The sequence below is a fragment of the Oryx dammah genome, unplaced genomic scaffold (assembly GCF_014754425.2).
Source record: "Oryx dammah isolate SB20612 unplaced genomic scaffold, SCBI_Odam_1.1 HiC_scaffold_27, whole genome shotgun sequence".
Classification (NCBI taxonomy): domain Eukaryota; kingdom Metazoa; phylum Chordata; class Mammalia; order Artiodactyla; family Bovidae; genus Oryx; species Oryx dammah.
The window spans coordinates 63,630-84,364 of NW_024070211.1; the positions used below are offsets into that span (position 1 = coordinate 63,630).

The 20,735-nt window shown below is 63.5% G+C and overlaps 2 protein-coding genes across 6 annotated transcripts; one reads left to right on the top strand and one right to left on the bottom strand.

Annotated features, from left to right (window-relative positions):
- Positions 1-404: 404 nt before the first annotated feature.
- Positions 405-4,204, bottom strand: HSPB7 (heat shock protein family B (small) member 7). Its single transcript, XM_040228533.1, has 3 exons — positions 3,882-4,204; positions 3,258-3,403; positions 405-2,193 (listed from the first exon to the last, which is right to left on the bottom strand). Exons 1-3 carry the CDS (start codon positions 4,066-4,068, stop codon positions 2,014-2,016), a joined length of 513 nt encoding a protein of 170 aa, XP_040084467.1. The 5' UTR covers positions 4,069-4,204; the 3' UTR covers positions 405-2,013.
- Positions 4,205-8,200: 3,996 nt separating this feature from the next.
- Positions 8,201-20,646, top strand: CLCNKA (chloride voltage-gated channel Ka). 5 transcript variants are annotated; one of them, XM_040228535.1, is made up of 20 exons: positions 8,201-8,338; positions 8,897-9,002; positions 9,424-9,552; positions 10,280-10,588; positions 11,178-11,317; positions 11,621-11,698; positions 11,788-11,866; positions 12,327-12,452; positions 12,725-12,809; positions 12,887-12,988; positions 13,474-13,558; positions 14,011-14,184; positions 14,618-14,687; positions 14,854-14,964; positions 15,336-15,549; positions 16,403-16,536; positions 18,704-18,792; positions 18,936-19,019; positions 19,757-19,843; positions 20,338-20,646. In XM_040228535.1, exons 1-20 carry the CDS (start codon positions 8,246-8,248, stop codon positions 20,374-20,376), a joined length of 2,334 nt encoding a protein of 777 aa, XP_040084469.1. In that variant the 5' UTR covers positions 8,201-8,245; the 3' UTR covers positions 20,377-20,646. The 5 variants fall into 5 exon arrangements, with proteins under 5 accessions (XP_040084469.1, XP_040084470.1, XP_040084468.1 ...); XM_040228536.1 differs by having other exon boundaries at positions 8,205-8,338; positions 10,376-10,588; positions 20,186-20,645; XM_040228534.1 differs by having other exon boundaries at positions 8,206-8,338; positions 20,186-20,645.
- The last annotated feature ends 89 nt before the right edge of the window (positions 20,647-20,735 follow it).

Genomic DNA, 20,735 nt, shown 5'->3' on the forward strand with positions numbered 1-20,735 from the left:
CCAGCCAGGTCCCATACGGCCTCTGCCCGGGGCTGTGTGCCCCCAGGTTAGTCCCTTAGCCTCACTGGTCGTCAGCACCCGGCTGGTACAAGACAGGCTTGAAAAGCCGCCCAGTGCAGCTGGCCCACTGCAGGTGTCCCGTGCCTGGGACAGCGCCTGGCAGGTAGGAGCAGGGGCTGGCAGTTGGAAGAGAAGGCAACGCGAGGGTTTCAGGGAAGCCGTTCCTAGAAGACTGGCCACGCAGGCCCGGGAGCCAAGGCAGGAGGCCAAAGGAGCCCACGTTTCTGTGCGGTCTTGACCTTTACCTGAGCTAGCACCCCATCCCCCAGTGTGAGGAAAGACGCCACTTACCCAGCGTTCCATCCCTGCCCCACCCCAAGCTTGAAAACCTCAGGCGGGTGACCTCCAGAGCCAGAGATTCTGCTGTTTATTGTGTGTGCAGGATACAACGCCAGACTCCCCCACCCCTGTCGTCCCCTGAGGCCACCTCACAGAGCCTGGGCCCCCTGCTGCACCCCCCCAGCCCTGCCTCTGAATGTGGGAGGCTGCGCCAGGTCGTGGGGGGGGGGCAGCTGGGGGCCCCCAGAATGGAGGCTGGCAGGAGGTCCTTGGCGGGCCCGGGATGAGGAGGGACTGGGGTGGGGCTTTCTCTCTCTAACAGGAAGCTGTCGGGCAGGTGCAGGGCTGAAAGGCATAACGGGGAGCTTTCCCCTCCGCGCGGAGGGGCTCGGGTGGTTGGAGAGCGGCTTCTGACGTCCTGGGTCCACCCCCAGCCTTCAGTGGGCACGCTGGCCGCTCAGCTGCTCAGACTGTCCCCACTGACACAAGTGGAGGCTGTAAGCCTGATTTTAGAGTGTCCTGAGGCTGTCCTGACGGCAGTGGTTAGGGCTCCGCCTCCCACGAAGTGCGCGTGGGTTCAATCTCTGCTTAGGGGACTAAAGCCCAGCAGGCTGCAGGGTGTGACCAAAAATTGAGAAAGAAAAATAGAATGGTCTGAATTTGGCTGCAACCAACGGTAACGCTTTGTATTTGAAGGACAGGGGTAACCAGGCATGTGTGTGTGGCATCTGTGTGTGTGTGTGCTATACACACACGCCATGCCTATAATTTCACAGATTATAGATAGGGAGGATGGGGGAGGCGGACGGCCACAAGGGAAGGTTGGCAGGAAGCTGGGATCCTACCTTGAGGACTCAAGCCCCATCCATACTTCCTCTTGTTGGGTGACTGTCTGCAGTGGAGACAGTCCTGGGAGCCCAGGTCTCCGGGTGGGAGGAGGAAGGGTCGCCCCGCCCCTTGGCCCAGCCTTCCCTGGAGGCATGAGCAGGTAACAGAGGGTTCACACCGTTTATCACGAACCAGCGGTATTGGAAAAACCCCGTCTGTATACAGACACAACATGGCCCTGCCCGGGGGCAGCGGGCTGGATGGGGCACCTTGTGGGCGGGCAGCCTGGCAGCGGGCTCGGGCTTGGAGAGCGGCCGCAGGGAACAGGACCTTCAGGGCTGTCTCCTGGCCTCTCTGCACCTGGGCAGTTTGGTTTTCCGGGCACCTCTGCCGGCGATCTCCCTCCGCCCTCCTGCTCCCCTTGGCCAAGGGGGTCCCGGGTGCCCAGTTCCCCTGCCCTGCAGAGACTCCAAAGATGAAGGAATATGTCTGTCTGTCTGTCCTGCAGATTATTTGCCCAGATTGCCTGTCCCAAGCCCCTTCTCCAAACCGGGTTCTCTGGGATCGCCTGTTCCCATCCCAAACCCTTTGTTCTGGATTAAGGCCGCATCTGCAATCTGGGGGTCACGAGTGAGGGGGGGGTCCCCGGCCTGCCCTGGGTAGAGCAGAAGCCCTCATTTGGGGGTGGGAATGACCCACCTGGGGTCTGGGGTGGGGTGGGGTGTCAGGGCCCGGAACCTGGGCTGAGATGTCCCCAGCGCTGTCACGAGGGGTCAGGAGAGCCACTCTGGCTGGCCAGCGGGGAGAACACGGCGCGGGGCAGTTGGGGGTGGGGCAGGCGCGGCCTCAGATCTTGATCTCTGTCCGGAAGGTCTGCTGCACGTGCTCCGTGGGGGGCTGGCGCCGGGCCCGGATGGTGAGGCTGCCGTCCTCCCGCAGGGCCGAGGTCACCGACGTGGGGTCCACGTCCTCAGGCAGCTGGCACTTGTGAGCAAAGGTGTTCATGACGGTGCCATCGGCTGCCAGCTACGGAAGGGACGAAGGGTCAGGGCGGGCTGCACACCCCCGCCCCCCGCCTGCTCCCTGCTCCCACCCTAGCTGGGCCCCACACGCCCTGGGCCCCTGCTCTCAGGCGTGAGGGCCTGGTGTTGGAGCTGCCCCGGGGCAGGGGTGCCCACGGGCTGAGCGCTGAGCGAGGACGCGTGCAGAGGAGCTCAAAGGACCCCAGCGGGCCAGAGGAGAGCGGGGCTTGGTGGAGGAGCTCAGAGGAGGAGGGGGGTTTCCGGGTCCCTGCACTCGAATTCCCGTGCGTGAGTGTCCGTTAGCCGCTGGCAGCGCCACCCCCTGTCCATTGGAGCCGGGGCGGCTGAGTCACTGGTGGGGGCAGGGCGGGCACGTGCTGCCCACTGGTCCTGGCATCCGCAGGGCCTGGCTCCCTGATGGGGGCCCTCCAGGCTCAAAGGAGGAAGCCGGGCCTCAGGGATCAGAGGTGGCCCCGAGCAGCCCCTCTCCTCTAAGGGGCACTCCCCGTTCAGCCACAGCCACCTGCAGGGTGCAGGCCTCTTGACCCTGAGAACCTGTGGGTGGAGGCAGCGTGGGGTTTGGAGGGTGTGAGGGCCTGACCTGCAGGGCTCTGCCCAGCCTTGAGCCCAGTTCAGGGTCCCGAGATGAGACACTAGCCGGGCCTCTGGGTCTGGGAGAAATGAGGCCTTGAGGGACGTCAGGGGCAAGAGCTCCTCCCCCGGCTGTCCCCGGGCATGGGGTGCCCACCACCCACAGGCCTAGAGGGAGGGCCATTCTCCTCCTCTCAGCTCCCTTTCTTGCCTCACCTCCCGGCGGCCCCCTCCTGCCACCCATCTGCCCCTCGCCCCTCCCCGTGGCTCCCTTGGTTCCTGAAGAAAGCACCTGGGAGCCTGGGGCAGTGACGGGGGTCCTGTGGCCCACCAGCCGCAGGAGCAAGGCCTCCTGTTTGTCCTGGGGGTTAGGGAGCAAGGTCAGGGTGCAGGGTCCCAGGATGGGACGTGGGAGGAAGCACCTGTGCAGAGGGTATGGGTGTGAAGCCCAGGAGTGGGGCGGGGGGACGGGCTCACCTTCTCAGCCCGCACCTCGATGTGGTTGTTGGAGGTGGTGACAATGATGTCCTCAGGTGAGAAGTCGCTCACGTCCACAGCAAACTCGTAGGCGTCTCCCAGGGTCTTGATGTTGCCCGGCCCCCCAGCACGGGCTGTGGGGAGTGCTGGGTGGGCAGAGCACAGGGCAGGCTTGTCCCCAGGGCCAGGCTTCTGGCTCCCTCTCGGGTGCAGGGTGAAGGGGCAGACCCCGAAGCCTGACTGCCCCCTCAACCATCTCTGCTGCACCGAGGGGGCGGGGCCTTGCCCAGCAGAGGCTGGGGGGGAGGGGTGTGCGTGTATGACACTCTGCAGGGACCCACCCCAGGCCTGCAGGGGGCTCTGCGTGCCTCCCCCGAGCCCCGCAGCTCTCAGGACTCCAGAGAGGACCTGGCCCCAGGCCCCATGGACCCTGGCACCAGAGCCGACCCCAGGCCAGCACTGTCTCCGGAAGGCCTGCCCGTGCTGGCCACATCTGTCTGTCCGGCCGCACGGGGCTGCAGTGGCAGCACCTGTCGCTGGAGGCGCAGTGGCAGCGGGTGGTGCCCTGGAACGGGTAGTCCCGCCCTGCGCGGGCCCCTTCCCCACGGGGCCCTGAGCACTTGCCTGGAAAGGCCAGGGGCTCTGAGTGGGGCCGCATGAAGCTGCCAAAATCCTCGGAGAACATGCTCAAGGCCTTCTCCATGGGTGGGTCCTGGGCCGGGAGGCTGTGGGAGGCCGAGGAGGAGGAGGAGGAGGAGGAGGAATGGAAGCTCCGCTCCGCTCTGAAGGTGGAGGACGTCCTGTGGCTCATCCACGGGGCGGCAGCGGGCCCCGGCCGGCGGGCTGGGCACACAGGCAGCGCGGGGGCAGCGGGCTCGGGGAGCTGCCGGGCCCCGGCCACTGCCGCTTTATAAGGCCCGGCCGCCCCGGGCGCGGGGCCAGCCCCTTGTCTACCGGCTAAATTTAGTCCTCTCCGTGGCCGAGGGGCTGGGGAGCTTCTCTAGTGAGACGGCCCTGCTGACAGTCCAGCGCGGGCGCCCGCGAGGCTGAGCTCACCGCCCAGCATTCCAGGCTGATAACTCCAGCCCCAGAGCCGCCGTGGCAACAGCGCGGGGTCCTGTGCTGTCCCCCTGCTGCTCAGACCCCAGCCTGCCTCAGGACCCTGTGCGTGCCTGTCTCTGAGTCTGTCTTCCCCCAGCAGTCGAAGAACTGTGCCTCCCCCATCAGACTGCAGACCTCTTGCAGAGGGTTTTCTCTCTCAGCCCTTGGTGCCAGGGATCAGGGCAGAGCCCCAAGGCCCTGGATCTGGGGAGGTCAGGAGATGCAAGGTCAGGGGTGCATGGGGGACCCCCACCCGCGGGATCCCTGTGTGAGGCAAGGGCTTTCCCAGCCAGGACAGATAACGTTCACGGCCATCTCTTGGGAGCCCTGAGACGGCCCTGGAGCGGGGTGTAGGACGTGCAGCTGTTCCCGTCCCAGCCCCCCGAGGAACCCAGATGTCAGGCTTGTCTCCCTGCCTCCCACCACCCCAACTCTGGAACATTTCAAGACCCAGAGGAGGAAGCTGAGGCAGGGTGGGTTGGGTCTGGACTCAGGGGAGGAGAGCAGATGATTCAGGAATGGTCCTTAATGATATAGAAGGTTCTGTTCCCAGGAGGTGCCTGATCTCCAGCTCAGAGAGGCCGGGGAGGCAGCAGAGTAAAGGAGGCTCAGCCAGACAGTCGTTCTAGCTCTGAGTCCTGAGGCACCTGCTGAGCCAGGCTCCTGGCTGGGAGCTTTCCAGCATGGCCTCATTCGATCACTGCAAGGAGAGGTTGTTCGCATTTTACAGATGGAGAAACAGAGCCTCACAGAGAGCTTGGGGCTTGCACCTGGGAAGTGGCGGGGCCGGGATCTGAAACTGGAGGTATCTGACCCAAACCCCCCAGGGAGCCAGGGCACCCTGAACTTCCGTGTAAGGAGACAGGCTGGCCCAGAACCTCCCCCCCCGCAAGAGGTCCCTGCCCACACACAGGTCCGTGGAGCCCGGCCTGACGTCACATGGCACCAGGGAGTGAAGCCAGGGAAGACTGACCTGGGCGCCTGGGGCCCCCGGCTGGCTCCCCTCATGCCCAGACCAGCTCTGGTTCCTCCTCCCTGTGGCGGCCTCTCTGACTGCTGCAGCCCACACAGAAGGTCCTGCCCAGGTGCCCGCTGTACCAGCTGGCCTTGCCTACCCTGGCACAGGGTGTGACTTGGGCTTCCAGTGTCCCGTCGCCTCTCAGACTGGCAGCTCCCTGGGGCAGGTGGTCGCCTGTTTGCCCCATCAGAATGGTGGCTCCTGAACATGGAGACCCATTCCTCTCTTGTCTGGCTCCCGCACAGCCTCTTCCTTGGTGTGTGTGTGGTGGGGGTCCAGCTACAGGGTGATGACTGGGGCTGGTGGTCTATGCAGTGGGGTCAGGGTGGCGGCTGGAACAGAGGGGTCTGTCTCTCCAGTGGAGATTCCTGCCTGGCTGGGTCACCCCACCCCAAAGAGGGGCTTCCAGCAGGGCTGCCAGGAAATCACCAGCAGAGGTGAGACGGAGGGACGGTGGGGGTGGGGCTGGGGGGCCCAGAGGCCTGCCGCCCGCCCGCCAGGAAACAAGAGCCCGTGGCTAAATGCAGACACACGGTCATGGTGCGGAGGTCTGAGTCACTGCTCCTGGACGTCAGCTCCCGTTACCCACCCCCGCCCCCCGTGCCTCCCCCTCCTCCGTCCCTGAGGTGTCACCCACACAGGCACTGGATCTACTGGCTTCAGAGGCCAGGAGGGACCCGGAAAGGTCATTAAGGCCATTCCCCTGTCTCTGCACCTGTCTCTCCCTTCAGATCCTAGGGACAGAAGGGGCTTCAGAGATGATGCCGCGTCTTCAATGCCAGACCTGCCAGGGCACCTCAGCCTCCTGGAGGAACTTTTAACAAATGCAGACTCTTCCCACACACCGAGAGATTCTGATGGGACCTGCTCCCAGCAGCTCCCTGCTCAACCAGTCCACAGGCCGACGCGTGGAAACCACTCCCGGCTCAGCAGGCAACTGCTGAACAGCTGCTCCGTGCCAGGCAGTGTCGGGGTTCTGGGGGACCCGTGACTGTGATGAACAAGGTGGAGACAGGGCCCTGCCCCAAGGCTCTCGCCCTCCCCTCGTTGGAAGAAGTGAAGTGTCAGTCGCGCAGTCGTGTTCCACTCTTTGTGACCCCATGGATTGTAGCCCACCAGGCTCCGCTGCCCCGGGATTCTCCAGGCGAGAATACTGGTGTGTGGGTCACCATTTCCTCCAGGGGATCTTCCCGACCCAGGGGTAGAGCCTGGGCTTCCTGCGTTGCAGGTGGACTCTTTACAGTCCGAGCCCCATGGAAGCCCTCACTGGACAGAAGAGGAAACCGAGGCTCCGAGCGGTGAAGGAACAGTTAGGGGTGACAGAGCTGTCCTGGCATCAAGCCTGCCCTCCGCCCCCACGGCCTGACGCAGAAGCAGGAGACGCCAGGGACTGCAATGCGGGGCCTGGCTCTGGGGGGACTCGCCGCGGGCACAGTGTCTGCCCCCCGCCCTCTCCCCAGGTTCCCGATGCTCGCAGGGCTGGGGATGAGGTGTGGCCGTGCGCTGCTGGCTGGCCAGCCAAGGCTGCCTGAGACCAGAGATGCGGGTTTGGGGTGTCAACAGGGCGGCCAGTGACGCTGTCACTACACACAGGTTGAAGCAGCCGATCCACGGTGGGCCCCAGTCCATGCAAAGCAGTGAGCCCCCACCCCACCCCTCACAGCACACACGCGCTCCTAGCTTGGATTGACTTGGCCTGACGTCTAGGGGCAGAGGGTGGCTCGGGGTCTCAGGAGTTTAAATCACTGAAAGACCATCGTGATTTTCAGAAAGGGGACGCTGTCTGGAAGAGGGCAGGAGTGTCCCAGATCTCTGGCCCAAATCTTCACGAAGCGATATCGGGCAGAGATCCTCTGCTCTCCACCTAAACCCTCGTCCTGAATGCTTAAGCCCCAGGAGCTGCGGGACTCTGGGCAGAGGGGAGCCGCAGCGTCTGAGCCTGGGCCCGCGCCCGCTCTGTGGCCGAGGATGAGCGAGCGCGCCTCTCCTGCTCCGTGCACCGTCGCTGCATCTTTGCCGTGCGCAGACACTGAGCTCGACCCTCCTCCAAGTCAGTGAGTGCTCAGGGAAACCCAGGCAGCTGAGGTGTCAGCCCAGTTCAAAGAAACGGAGCCTCGGAGAGGCAAGGGTGCTTGCCCAGGGTCACAGAGGCCGAGGGACAAAGCCCAGAGTTCCACCCTGGTTTGCCTGGCTCCCAAGCCTGGACACCTCTCCAAGATCCTGCCTTGATGACCTGCCTCACTGAGAGCTGGGGGCAGGGGGCCGACAGGCTGGAGCAGGAACAGGGAGCTGGGGCGGCGGGGGAGGAACCTGGGCTAGATCCTCACGTGCAGACCCCCCGGTCTGCGAAACTGCCTCTCCCACCATAGCTCCCCAGGGGCAGTGGTTGTGCTTGAGGCTTCTGGGTAAAGGCCACAGACTTTATCCTGCCCCAGCAGAGCGTGGAGCAGGTGCATCAAGCTCCTCCTCCCAGCAGCCCTGTTGGTCAGGGACAGCAGCACCGTTGGGGTGGGCCTTTCCACTCTCTCTTCTCTGATCCTCCAAATCCCTCCCTGCCCAACTCTGAGAGTCTGCAGCTCTGACCTTCAGCCTTCAGCCCCTGCAGATGACCCCCAGCTGTCCTGTTGCATCACAAGCAGCCCCCTCCCAGGCCCTCGGACAGCCTGCAGCTCAGGTGGGTGCCCCCTGCCTCTCCGTGGCTCTGGCAGGTTGGGGAGCTCCCGCCCTGGCCCCTCCCGGCGGCTCTGGCCTGTACTGCTCAGCTGGCCGGGGCAGTTCCAGTCGGTTTGTCAAGGACATTCTTAATGGCCAGGGTGAACCCCGGCGGGGAGGGGCGGGGAGGAGGGGGGCCAGGGTGTTGACTGGTGGAATGCACACCTGTCCAGGTGCACCTGAGTTGCAAGCAAAGGAGTCTCTGTCAGAGGCGCGCTGGCTGGGGCCACAGCGGAGCGGACTGACCGAGGTGAGGGGCTGCGGGGTACAGCGCCAGGATGGACTCAGACGAAACCTGCCAGGGCCAGCGCAGGGCGGGAGTGGGAGGCTGGGGACCGGAGCCAGCGCCGCCTTTTGACCCGCAGGGGCTCTCCCTCTGGACCTGGGGTTTTCTTGACCCAAGCCTCAGCTGCGGGAGCGGGGGCTCAGGGATGGGCCTGGGGACCCCGCAGTGAGACCGTGTCTCCCCTGGGTGAGGAGGCTGCCCCGGGCGGCAGCAACAGTCAAGTGTCCTGGGGAGGTGGAGTGATGGCTCCCAGAGAGCCGGGGCCCTGGCCTTGGTCAACCAGCTGCTAGACGTGGAAGGGGCCGCTCTAAACCCCCAGCCCCATCCCGAATGTTAACACGCACCCGCGCAGCCTCAGGGACCCCCTCAGGAATGAAGGCACATCAGAGCTGTGTCTGCTCCTGAAAACACCTCCTTTCCTTCCTATCCGGGAAGCAGAGATGGGAAGGGCCCAGGGGCAGGGGGAGAAGGGCCTCGGAGCCGCCCACCAGGGTCCATCCGTCTGCCTGTCCACTCCCTCAGGGGCCGATGGAGGAGCTGGTGGGGCTTCGTGAGGGCTCCTCGGGGAAACCTGTGACTCTCCAGGAGCTCTGGGGCCCATGTCCCCGCGTCCGCCGGGGCATCCGAGGTGAGAGCTGGGCTCCCCACCCCCGACCCCCTGTGGGAGTCCCCTCGCAACAGCACCCTGCCCAGCCCGCCTCCCCACTCGCCTTGGAGCCTGGGAGCGGCCCCTCCTTCCCCAGGTCCAGCGTTTCCTGGGTGACGGGGCGGAGGGAGGGGCTCTCTGCGCCTGTCTGTGGGTCAGACACGCTCGCGGCTGGCTCTCTGCTTTTTGGGAACACGGCCCCCAGGTCCTGGGATGACAGAGCAGTCTCTCTAGAGGCCGGTGTTGTCTCCACCTCCACTTGCCACAAACCCTGCCCGTCCCGCAAGTGAGGCAGAGCCCCCTCCCAGGCTCCCAGGACTGGCCCACCCGCCCCCAGCCCACACAGCACCTTCCCTCCCTGCCCTCCTCGGCGCTGGGCTCTGACCCGCTGCCTCTGCCCCAGGTGGCCTGGACTGGCTGAAGCAGAAGCTGTTCCGCGTGGGGGAGGGCTGGTACTTCCTGGCGGTCCTCGGGGTGCTCATGGCCTTGATCAGCTTCACCATGAGCTTCGCCGTCGGGCGTGTGGTCCGAGGTAACCCCCCCAGCGCGACACGCCCAGCCGCTCAGGAGCCAGGCCTCCAAGCACGCTCTCGGGATGCTGGGGAGTGGGGGGGGGGCCGCCAGGTGCAGCGGGGGCAGGGAGGGCGCTGGGTCTGGTCCTGGCATGCTGGTTGACCCTGGGCACCTCCCTGGGCCTCAGACTCCGTGTCTGCACGGTGACGCAAGACCAAACCGTCCTTTCCCTGAACTTTACGCCCCCGCTGCCCACTGCCCCTGCTCCCCCTGCCCTGGTCTCAGCCCAGTAACCCTGGGTAGGGCCTTGTCTAGACCACCAGGCACAGAACAGTCCCTCCCCATGCTTCCTCAGGCTCCCTCCACCCGAGGTCCCCCTGCAAGGGGAGTGAGGGACAGGAAGCCACTCTGACAGCATCACAAGGATCTGGCGGGCACCAGACCCCGTCTGGCTTTCTTACAGTCACCCTGTAAGGGAGTTACCATCAGAGCCCATTTGACAGATGGGAAAAACAGAGGCTCAGCGATGTTGAACAGCTTTCAAAATGTCACTCAGCTAAGGAGTGGCCACGCTGAGATAGGGATCCAGGGTCCTGCTCCTCCCCCTCCTGGGGGTCTGCCGCTCACTGGGCAGCCCTGGCCACCTCTCTGCGGGTGGCCTCTGGGCGTGCACTTTCCGGCCAGCAAGCGGGTGTCTGCGGGCTGTGCAGCCTGTGGACGGCTCCCTGACGCCCCGCTGTCCCCAGCACACAAGTGGCTGTACCGGGAGGTCGGGGATGGCCACCTCCTCCGGTATCTCTCCTGGACCGTGTACCCTGTGGCCCTGGTCTCCTTCTCTTCAGGCTTCTCTCAGAGCATCACGCCCTTCTCAGGAGGTAAGCCCAGTCGCCACGCCGTCCGCCTGCGTGCCTTGCCCGGCAGTGACTGCCGGCCAAAGACGTCCTGCTGGGGGACGGCAGGAAGCAGTAACCTCACTTCTCGGCAGAGAAGCCAGGCTCGGAAGAGTCGTGGCGCTTGCCCGAAGTCACACAGTGGAAAGGACAGAGCCTTCTCGGGTCAGTGCTGGCTCTGCTCTGAGGGGTTCATGGAGGCACACGTCTCTGCCAGGTCTCGCAGCTCTCCGGCCCCGGCCAGCAGACGGGGGTGCAGGGGTGCGTCACGGGGACGAGGCCTGAGAGTCCCTCCCGGCTCCCCCCATGCTGCAGTGGCGTCTAGCAGGCCCAGCTGGAGGAAGGTGGATGTTCACACCCCCTCTCTGACTCTCAGCTTCCTCATCCGCAGAAAGTGAAAAGTGTTAGTCACTCAGTCACGTTTGACTGTTTGTGACCCCGTGGACTGTAGCCCGCCAGGCTCCTCTGTCCATGGAATTTTCCAGGCAAGAATACTGGAGTGGGTAGCCTGTCCCTTCTCCAGGGGGTCTTCCCGACCCAGGGATTGAAGCCAGGTCTCCTGGTTGCAGGTGGATTCCTTATTGTCTGAGCCCCCAGGGAAGCCCTCATCCGCAGAATGAGTTGTCAGCCCCTCACTGACAGGGTTTAGGGGACCTGACAAGACCCGAACGTGAAGCCCTGTGCAGGGTAAAGGGATAAGGGCCAATCTGAAGGCGGTCCCTCCCCTTGCCCCCTGTCCATCCACCCCACCAAGGTTCTGGAATTCCGGAACTGAAGACCATCCTGTCGGGCGTGGTCTTGGAGGACTACCTGGACATCAAGAACTTCGGGGCCAAGGTGGTGGGCCTCACCTGTACCCTGGCCAGCGGCAGCACCATCTTCCTGGGCAAAGTGGTATGGACGGGCATGAGGGCACCACTCCCCACCGCTGCCCTACAGCCCCCGCTGCCTTTTCTGCATCACCCACTGAGACCGGGTCAGCAGGAACTCAGGCCAGTGCCCGCCTGAGGGTGGAGGCAGGCCAGGTCCCCAGAGTGTGACTCAGGAACCTGGGAGGTGGGGTGGAGGGAGAGTCGGGGGGCACGCTGTCCCTGGATGAGCAGGGGCTCTGGGACCGAGGGAGGGGGAGGGGAAGAGCAGGGCTGGAGCTCCCGTCAAGGCCCGACCCCGTGCCCGGTGCCCACACCTCCCCGGCAGGGCCCCTTCGTGCACCTGTCTGTGATGATCGCTGCCTACCTGGGCCGGGTGCGCGCCAAGGCCACTGGGGAGTCCGAGGTAAGGGGCTCGTGGGGACCCCCTCCGTTGGAGGAATGGGGGGGGTGGGCGGGGGCTGGCCCTCAGCCAGGGACTCTGGATCCCTCCAGAACAAGAGCAAGCCTAACGAGATGCTGGTGGCCGCGGCGGCGGTGGGCGTGGCCACGGTGTTCGCGGCGCCCTTCAGCGGTGAGGCCCCGCCCGGCCCCCGGGTCCCACCCCCCGCCCCGGGCTCCCCCACACCCCCCGGGACCCCCACAGCTCCCGGGCTCCTACGCCCGGCCCGCCCGGCCCCCGGCGCAGGGACCTGGGGGGCAGACGGGGCGGTCGCGGTCCTTTCCGCCGTCTTCCCGGGAGCGCTGACCGTCCCCAGGGTGGCAGGGCGGCGCGGGTGGGCGCCGAGACGCGCGGCGGTCCCCTGGACAGACTTGGCTTTAAACGCGGCCCCCTGCGCGGCCCGGAGCGGCGGAGCCCGCCTCTCAGCCTCGCTCCTCGTCTGTGAGACGGGGGCGGGCGCCCTCCCCTCCGCAGGGGTCAGGATGGGGGCGCCGGTTCCCGCCGCGCGTGCCCGCCCTCGGCCTCAGCTCAGAGCCAGGAGCGGGCGGCCCTGCCCCAGCACGGCCGGCTCTCAGCCCCGTGTCGCCCCCAGGCGTCCTGTTCTGCATCGAGGTCGTGTCCTCTCACTTCTCGGTCTGGGATTACTGGAGGGGCTTCTTCGCGGCAACCTGCGGGGCCTTCATGTTCCGCCTGCTGGCGGTCTTCAACAGCGAGCAGGGTGAGCGCCCCCGAACCCTGCCGCTGCCCCCTTCCATCTCTTCCCCTCCCTCCCCGCTTCCTCCCGTCCACTGCCCCACTCCTAGGCGCGTGGAAGGAACTGACCTGTGCTGGGCGTGAAGGATGGGAGCCCCCGGGGTAGAAGCGGGTGAAGCCAGTCAGGGAGGCCGGCAGGGAGAAGGCGTCTGGGGCACACCTGCCCGGAGTCCTCTCCTGCCCGTTGATTCTGAGCCTTCGGCTGGGCTGGGCCCTGACCCCACTCTGTCTCCCCAGAGACCATCACCCCCCTCTACAAGACCAGTTTCCGGGTGGATGTCCCCTTCGACCTGCCAGAGATCTTCTTTTTCGTGGCGCTGGGGTGAGTGGGGGCGCCGCCCGCCTGCACAGCTGCCCTGGGTCCAGGAGGGCCTTTGGACTCACCACCCGCCCCTGCAGGGCCATCTGCGGCATGGCGAGCTGCGCTTACCTCTTCTGCCAGCGAAAGTTTCTCGGCTTTGTCAAAACAAATCCAGTCCTCTCCAAACTGATGGCCACCAGGTGGGCCCTGGGTGGGGGCCAGGGCCCGTCAGGGTGATGCCCAGACCCTGCCTCCCAGGTCACCAGCACCCTCTGCAGGCCCCCGCAGGGTCTGCCTCCCACTTACTCAGCCACCAGCGTCAACATTCCAGCCCTCCTCGCTAGTGGCCACCCCACTGCCTTGGAAGCCCAGGACCTCACTGAGCCCCGTTCTCCCAACCTAGTCTGAGCCCTGGCATTGCCGTTTCAGACTCAGCCCTCCTCCGCCAGCCGGTCCCACTCCGGTCCCTCCTGCCTGGCGGACGGCGGCCTCTGTCCTGAGCTCTCCTATATTTCCACCTCCGGTCACCCAGTGGTGTGGGGCGCCCCCCCCCATCAGAGCCCTGCTCCTGCCCCCTCCCCCCATTCCTGCCTCAGCGTCACCCCCAGACTGGCGGGGCTGCCCGTGGGGTGGGGTGGGGGAGTCGACGGGTGGCCCGGCGCTGACCCCCACCCACCCCCCACAGCAAGCCTCTGTATTCAGCGCTGGCGGCTTTGGTCCTCGCCTCCATCACCTACCCCCCTGGCGTGGGCCGCTTCATGGCGTCTCGGGTAAGAGCCTGAGCTGGGGGGGCCGGGGGGAGCCACCCATCATTGTCTGCTTTGTGTCCACCATCTCCCTGAGTCCCCTCAACACCCGGAAGCGGAGGGCTGTGTGGTGCTTTTCATGTGAGGCCACGGCAATTCCCTGTGAGGCTCAGATGGCAAAGAATCCACCTGCAGTGTGGGAGACCTGGGTTCGATCCCTGGGTCAGGAAGATCCCCTGGAGGAGGGCGTGGCAACCCACTCTGGTATTCGAGCCTGGAGAATCCCATGGACAGAGGAGCCTGGCAGGCTGCAGTCCACGGGGTCGCAGAGTCGGACACGACTGAGCGACTTAGCACACAGCAGCTCCAGAGGAGTGCCCCCAGCAGGAAGTGGCAGAGGAGGGCTTGAGCCCGGGAGGGGTGGGGGGCACTGCTGCCTGGCCCTTGGGCAGAACTCTGACCCCCCTCCCCTCCAGCTGTCCATGAAGGAGTATCTGGACTCCCTGCTCGACGATAACTCATGGGCGCTGCTGACCCGGAACATGTCCCCACCCTGGCCCGTGGAGCCCGACCCCCAGAACCTGTGGTTCGAATGGCACCACCCACAGTTCACCATCTTCGGGACCCTCGCTTTCTTCCTCGTTATGAAGGTGGGCCCCCAGGGGTGCGCACAGAGCCTGGGTGGGCTGCGGCGCCTCCGCACGACATGCGTGCAGCACGGGGCCTGCAGCTTCCCCCAGACCCCCTGCCCGGACCTCTGCCTGCTGTGTTGTCCCTGGCAAGCTGCTTCAACTCTCTGAGCCTTGCTTTCCTCATCTTTAAAGTGGGGTCGTCACTGGGCCTACATCATAGAAGGTTGGGAGGGCAGAAAGGAGAGGCTGTGGTGCAGTGCCAGGCACAGTAGGCACGCTGCTGCCAGGGTGGAGGTCCTTCCCGGGCTCACACTTTCGCTCACACTGGACGCTGGCGATGGGTGTGCACCTTGGCCACCTCCTCCTCCAGGGAAGCTCTCCGCCCCAGCTGGCCCCTCCTCTGCCCCCTCTAACCTCCGTCCCCCACTACCCCACCCCGTTCTCCCCACAGTTCTGGATGCTGATTCTGGCCACCACAATCCCCATGCCCGCCGGGTACTTCATGCCCATATTTATCTTCGGTGAGTCTGCGTGTCGAGGGTCTGAGAGGCTCAGGGTACCGGGACAGGGCCGTGGCTGCTCATCCACCTGCCTCCCCAGTATGGTGCTGATACTGGTCCCCAGGTGGGGAGGGCTCTGGGAAGCAGGTCAGCCCGGCCCCCATCCTCACACTAAGTCTGTGACCAGGAGCTGCCATTGGGCGCCTCTTAGGAGAGGCCCTTTCTGTGGCCTTCCCCGAGGGCATCGTGGCCGGAGGAGTCACCAACCCCATCATGCCTGGGGGGTATGCACTGGCAGGTGAGTGGGCCGGGTTCTTACTGGGTGGGCGTACATCATGGGTCTGGGCTGGACCTGGAGAGTCAGCTAGCAGTTCTGCAGGGCATGGGGAGGTCAGTAGCTTCCCATGAGCCCCGCCCCTCCCCGGACTCCTCCTCTAAGCCCCCACTGCTCTTTCTAGCTTCTCTCTGGGCCCTGATGCCCCCTCTCCCTTACTGCTCTCTACCTTACCAAGCCCAGGCTTGAGGTATTTCCAATAGTAGCCAGTTGTAGCCTCTGGACAATTCCCAGCCAAGCCCACGGCCATCCTCACAGCAGCCTTGCCCTCTGCACGAAGCTGTCTCCTAGCCTGAACCCTGCTCCCTGGCTGTGCCCCCCTCTCTGGCTTGCAGGGGCTGCTGCGTTCTCAGGGGCCGTGACCCACAGCATCTCCACCTCGCTGCTGGCCTTCGAGATGACTGGTCAGATCGTGCACGCACTGCCCGTGCTGATGGCAGTGCTGGCTGCCAACGCCATCGCCCAGAGCTGCCAGCCCTCCTTCTACGACGGCACCATCATTGTCAAGAAGCTGCCATACCTTCCGTGGATCCGGGGCCGAAAACTCAGGTGAGCGGTGCCCGCTCACATTGGACCGAGGCGACGGTGTCCGGGTGGGCTGAACCTGCTCCTGGGTGAGTGTGGGAGGGGCTGACACCCGCAGCTCTCTAGTCGCATGCTCTCCAGCTCCCCACGTGGCCTCGCGTGAGTCCTCGGCCTCCCGAGCCTCAGTGTCTTCCTGGTCATCAGTCTGTCTTCACAACAGGAGGACAGACCCTGGGACTCAGAGAGGTGCCGTGTCTTGATCCAGGTCACACAGCGAGTCAGCACCAGCTGGGGAGGTCCCTCCCTCCCCCTGCTCCTGCTCTGCGGCCCTCACTGGGGCCTTGGGAGCTGGAGGTGGGGCTGGAATACTAGAATGGGAACAGGCTTTGAGGTCCTCGCTCGACCACACAGGGTCGAGCAGCCTCTGTCCCCAGCGAAGCAGGACCAAGAGCCTCTGAGACTCCTGGGTCCAAGGCCCAACTCAAAGATGAGCAAGCTGCCGCCTTCTCCAGACTGTTTCCCCATCTGTTAAATGGGGGTGGTTACTCCAGTCATTTTCAAACTTTGAAGTTTTTTTCCCCCTTTATGCTATAAAGCTTTTCTTCAAATGAAATTCTCTAGGGATGGCTTCTGATGAAACTGGAGCTGGTCTTGGGGAGATAGAGGTCTGGGGGCTGGGAATCCAGAGCCAGGCCATAGATGAGTCGTTCCCCAGGCTCCTCCCCAACCTGGGATGTGAGGAACTGTTCCTCCTAGGAATCCCCTAGTCCTGGCCTGCACTGGAGAACCAGCGGAACTTACCGGGGCCCCCCGCCTTGCCCCGGGTCTGGAGGACGCACTGCTCCAGGACCTGATGGGAGCACTCCTCTGCCTGCAGCTCTCACCGGGTGACTGTGCAGCACTTCATGAGCCGAGCCATCACTACACTGGCCAAGGACACACCACAGGAGGAGGTGGTCAAGGTCGTGACCTCCACAGACGTGGCCGAGTACCCCCTGGTGGCGAGCACAGGTGCCCAACAGGAAGCGGGGTGTGAAAGGGGAAGGGGCTTCCATCTGCTCCCTCTTGCACCTGGGAGAGTCAGACTCACGAAAGGGTGAGCAGGGCCTTGGACCTGTCAGGAACCTGAATCCAGACCCAGGCTCTGCAACTGTGTGACCTGGGGCAAGTCACTGCACCTCTCTGAGACTTTTTCCTCATTGGTAAAATGAAGATAATAACCATCCCACCTTGGGGTGCTTGAAATGTTTATTTATTGATATTTTTTTGACCTTGCAGTCCTTTTCTTTTAAAGGTTCCTTTTTTCCTTTTTTTTTTCATGTAAAGTCATTATTGAATTTGTTACAATATTGCTTCTGAGTTTTTAAAAATTAGCTATTTATTTTTGGCAAGGGCTTCAGCAGTTGCACACTCGGGCTCAGGGGCTGTGGCTCCCGGTCCCTGGCACCCCCGGTCCCTGGCACTCCCGGTCCCGGGCACTCGGGCTCAGGGGCTGTGGCTCTCGGGGTTAGTTGCACCATAGCATGTGGGATCTTCCCGGACCAGAGATGTGACCTCTGTCTCCTGCACTGGCAGGTGGATTCTTACACACTGTGCCCCCAGGGAAGTCCCGATGTTGCTTCTGTTTTGGGGGTTTTGTTCGTTTGTTTTGGCCATGAGGCTTGTGTAACCTTCGCTCCCTGACCAGGGATTGAACACACACACCCCTGCCCTGGAGGCAAAGTCTTAACCACTGGACCACCAGGGACGTCCCAACATGTTTGAATGAGAGATGAGAGGGGGCTGGCAAGGCACACTGTGAGTCCTAGAAATCAGGATTGGTGTGCTTGGGGAGGAGGGGTAGAGTGATGCGAGGACACCTTCCTCCCAGGAGGCTCCTCCCTCAGCCTCCCCGCCCAGCGTCCCCCAATTGAAGTCCCTCCCTCAGTCCTGGCACCATCAGAAAGACATCTTTTCACAGAAAAATGGATGGGGGCCCTTGTTAAAAGACTCGTAAGCTGAATCTTGAGGGAGGGCCTAGCTGGAACATCATCGCCCTCTCGGACAAGGACAGTGAGAGTGGGAAGGGTGAGCGGGGGTTAGGGAGGGGACAGCCATGTCCACTCAGGGCCTCCGCCAGCCCGTGGGTCCCCTTTGTATAAAGGAACCAAGGTGTGCACTGGGCGAGCATAGCAAGGCCGGACTTTGGTCCCCACTTGTCCTGTGAGCAGGTTTCTTGGGCGCTGAGCAGCCTGCACAGCCGTATGTGCCGTCCACATCCCGAACCCAAGAAGTGTGACGCTATTATGAGCAGCAGAACTATAGACAGACCCCTTAAGCGCTATGAACTGTAGCTGCCTCAGCTGCCAAGTAGGGAGGACAGAGTTGTCAGAGGTTCTCATCCCAAATGCCAGGTCCTTCTTCCCACTCAAAGTGGGATACTTATAGCATTGTCCCATAGAACACGCCAGATACTCCATTAGAAAATGTCTGCACATGGATGTCCCCCAAGAAGCTTCACTCCTTGGAAAAAAGACAGAAGTGGTGGCCAAGACCAACTCCAAATCTACCCTTAGAGCCACGGGAAGCAAAGCACTCCTACTGGCACAGGCCCAGGCTGTGTGCCCCAGCTGCTCGCCCAAGAAACAGCTTTGCTTGTAAAGGGGGAACATGTGTACGTCCAGTTGTTTTACTTTTACTGGAAAAGGGCCAGAACGTCAGGCTATGCTTCGAAATGGAATGCTTGCAAACTCCAGTGACACCCTGAAAGCTTGTGGCCCCTCCCCCACAGGAACAAGGTGGTCTTTGCACTCACACCTTCCCTGGGAAATGAGAGGCAAAGCCCAGCCCCAGGGCACAGCTGTCTTCACGGAGGTGTCCCAGGATGCTCCTGCTTGAGGCCTCGCCACATGGGGCATTTCAGGGTGGGCAAGTGACCTCCTGGCCCCCTGGCATCCTTGCCCAGCTGCCCTCAGAAGCTGAGTGACCTTGGGTGAGACAACTAACCTCTGTGTGCCCCTGAGCCTCAGTCTCCTCTTCTGTAAAATGGGCGATAGTAGTTCCTGACTCACAGGTTGCTGCAGGTTCCTGAGAGTCACGAGGACACCCAGCACAGCTCCTGGCGCCTCACAGAAGCCCAGGAAACAGAAGTTCCTTTTTCACAACGTGGCTCTTTCCATCTCCCTCTCTGCCTATGCAGAGTCCCAGACCCTGGTGGGCACCGTGCGAAGAGCACAGCTGGTGCAGACCCTCCAAGCTGAGCCGCCCTCCCTGGCTCCAGGACAGCAGGTGAGCACTCTCGCAAGGGGTCAGGAGGGGATGGGGAGTCAGGAGGGTTTTCGGGAGTGGCCAGCTGATCGCCTGTGGTTTGAGAGGGGCAGCCCGGGAGGGGGGCTAGCCCAGGCCCCCATAACCCTTCCCCCCATCCGCAGCGGTGCCTCCAGGACATCTTGGCTGAGGGGTGCCCCGTAGAGCCAGTGACCCTGAAGCTGTCTCCGGAGACCTCCTTGCACCAGGTAATGGGGGAAGTTCGGGCTGTGGGCAGACCTGGGTCCTGGGATAGAGGGGAGCAACCTGAGAGGGAACTCAGCTTCGGGCTCCTCAACACAGTGTGGCTCTCGGCTCCTGCATCTGCCTCCTCGTTGTGGAAGGGGCACGCAGTCCCCATCTCTCTACCCCCCGGTCCCAGGGTTGTTGGGACACAGAGACTCGGGGAGAGGGAGAGCTTAGGAAGCCGAAGACTCTGGATGGGCAGAAACAGTGGTTAAAAGTTTGTCTTTCCTCAAGGCACACGTGGGTTTCAATGCCAGGTCTCCCACATTCTGCCTGTGTGATCTTGGTCAAATTACTTAATCACTCTGACTGCTGGTCCGTCCCTGCTGCAAGCCCAGAGCCTGGCACCTGGGCCATGGAGGGACGGAGCGGGCTGGGGGCCTAAAGGGGGCCCCACCCCCCTGTCCACGGCTGATGCTGCATGATCCTGAGTGGCAAGGCCCACTGGTCCCTTGTGTGGACTCTGGGGACCCCTGGTGGTCATAGTGGACATTGCAGGCCCATCCCCACTGCCCAGCCCTCCAGGCTCAGAAACAGGCTGAGAAACGGCTCAGAAGCGGCTCAGAAACAGCAGGGGAGCGGGGGCAGCACCCCAGGACAGAGGCTGGCCAGGGCCTTCATCTCTGCTCAGGACTCACAGGCAGAGAAGAAACTGGGGTGGGAGCCTGTCCTCCAGCATTCCCCAACCCCCCTCCTGCAGGCACACAACCTCTTCGAGCTGTTGAATCTTCAGTCCCTCTTCGTGACGTCTCAGGGCAGAGCTGTGGGCTTCGTGTCTTGGGTGGAGGTACCATGGCCCCGAGGGTGAAACAAAGGGGGGCAGCCAAGCTTGAGCAGTCGTGGGGGCGGGCACCAGTAACCGCTGTCACAAGGGGAGGGGCCTTGTGGGACTTGATGAGCCTCACTTCTGGCCCGGAGGAGCCGGCTGCTCGGCCCCGCTACGCCTACCTTCTCTTGTGGCCAGTGGCCAGCCCTGCCATTACCTCCGGGCCTCAGTGACCCCACCCGTGCAGCAGAGAGGCAGGCATTGGCTCTAACACTCACCCCAGAGTCAGCCCCAGGGGAGGCAGGCCGGCGCAGCCTCCGCCTGCCATCTCTCCTGCACTCTCCCCCCTCGTCTCTGTTCTAGTTGAAGAAAGCAATTTCCAACCTGGCAAACCCTCCGGCCCCAAAGTGAGCCAGCCTGGCAGGATGAAACAGAGCCACTCGGCTACCCCCGCGAAGGAAGCAGGGCAGAGACCCTGCCTGTGTCCTCTGCAACAACACACCCCTCCACTCCAGCCCAGCTCAACTCCTCGGCGAGGCAGGCAGCTGGCCTAGCGCTGACGAGGACCCCACGGTCGCCATGTCCCATCCTCGTGGGACAAGTGCCACAGGGCCTGAAGGACAAACCCCACCCTGGGCGCTCAGGATGTGAGACAGAAGACAGCTGCCGTGTGGTGGGTACTGCAAGAAAGCATCCGATTCACAGATGAAGAGCCTGGTGTCCTCTGTCAGCAAGGGCAGGCGCAGGTGCCCTCTGGGGGCTGTGTGACTCCCAACCAGAGGCTTTCAAGGCAAATAAAGCCGGTTCCCAGAGCTGCGCTCCGCGCTCACGTCAGCATCCAAGTGTCTTGCCGCCTTAGCGCCTCACCTTTACCAACCCCGAGTGAGCTCTCGGGTGTCCCCAGGTGGCCATG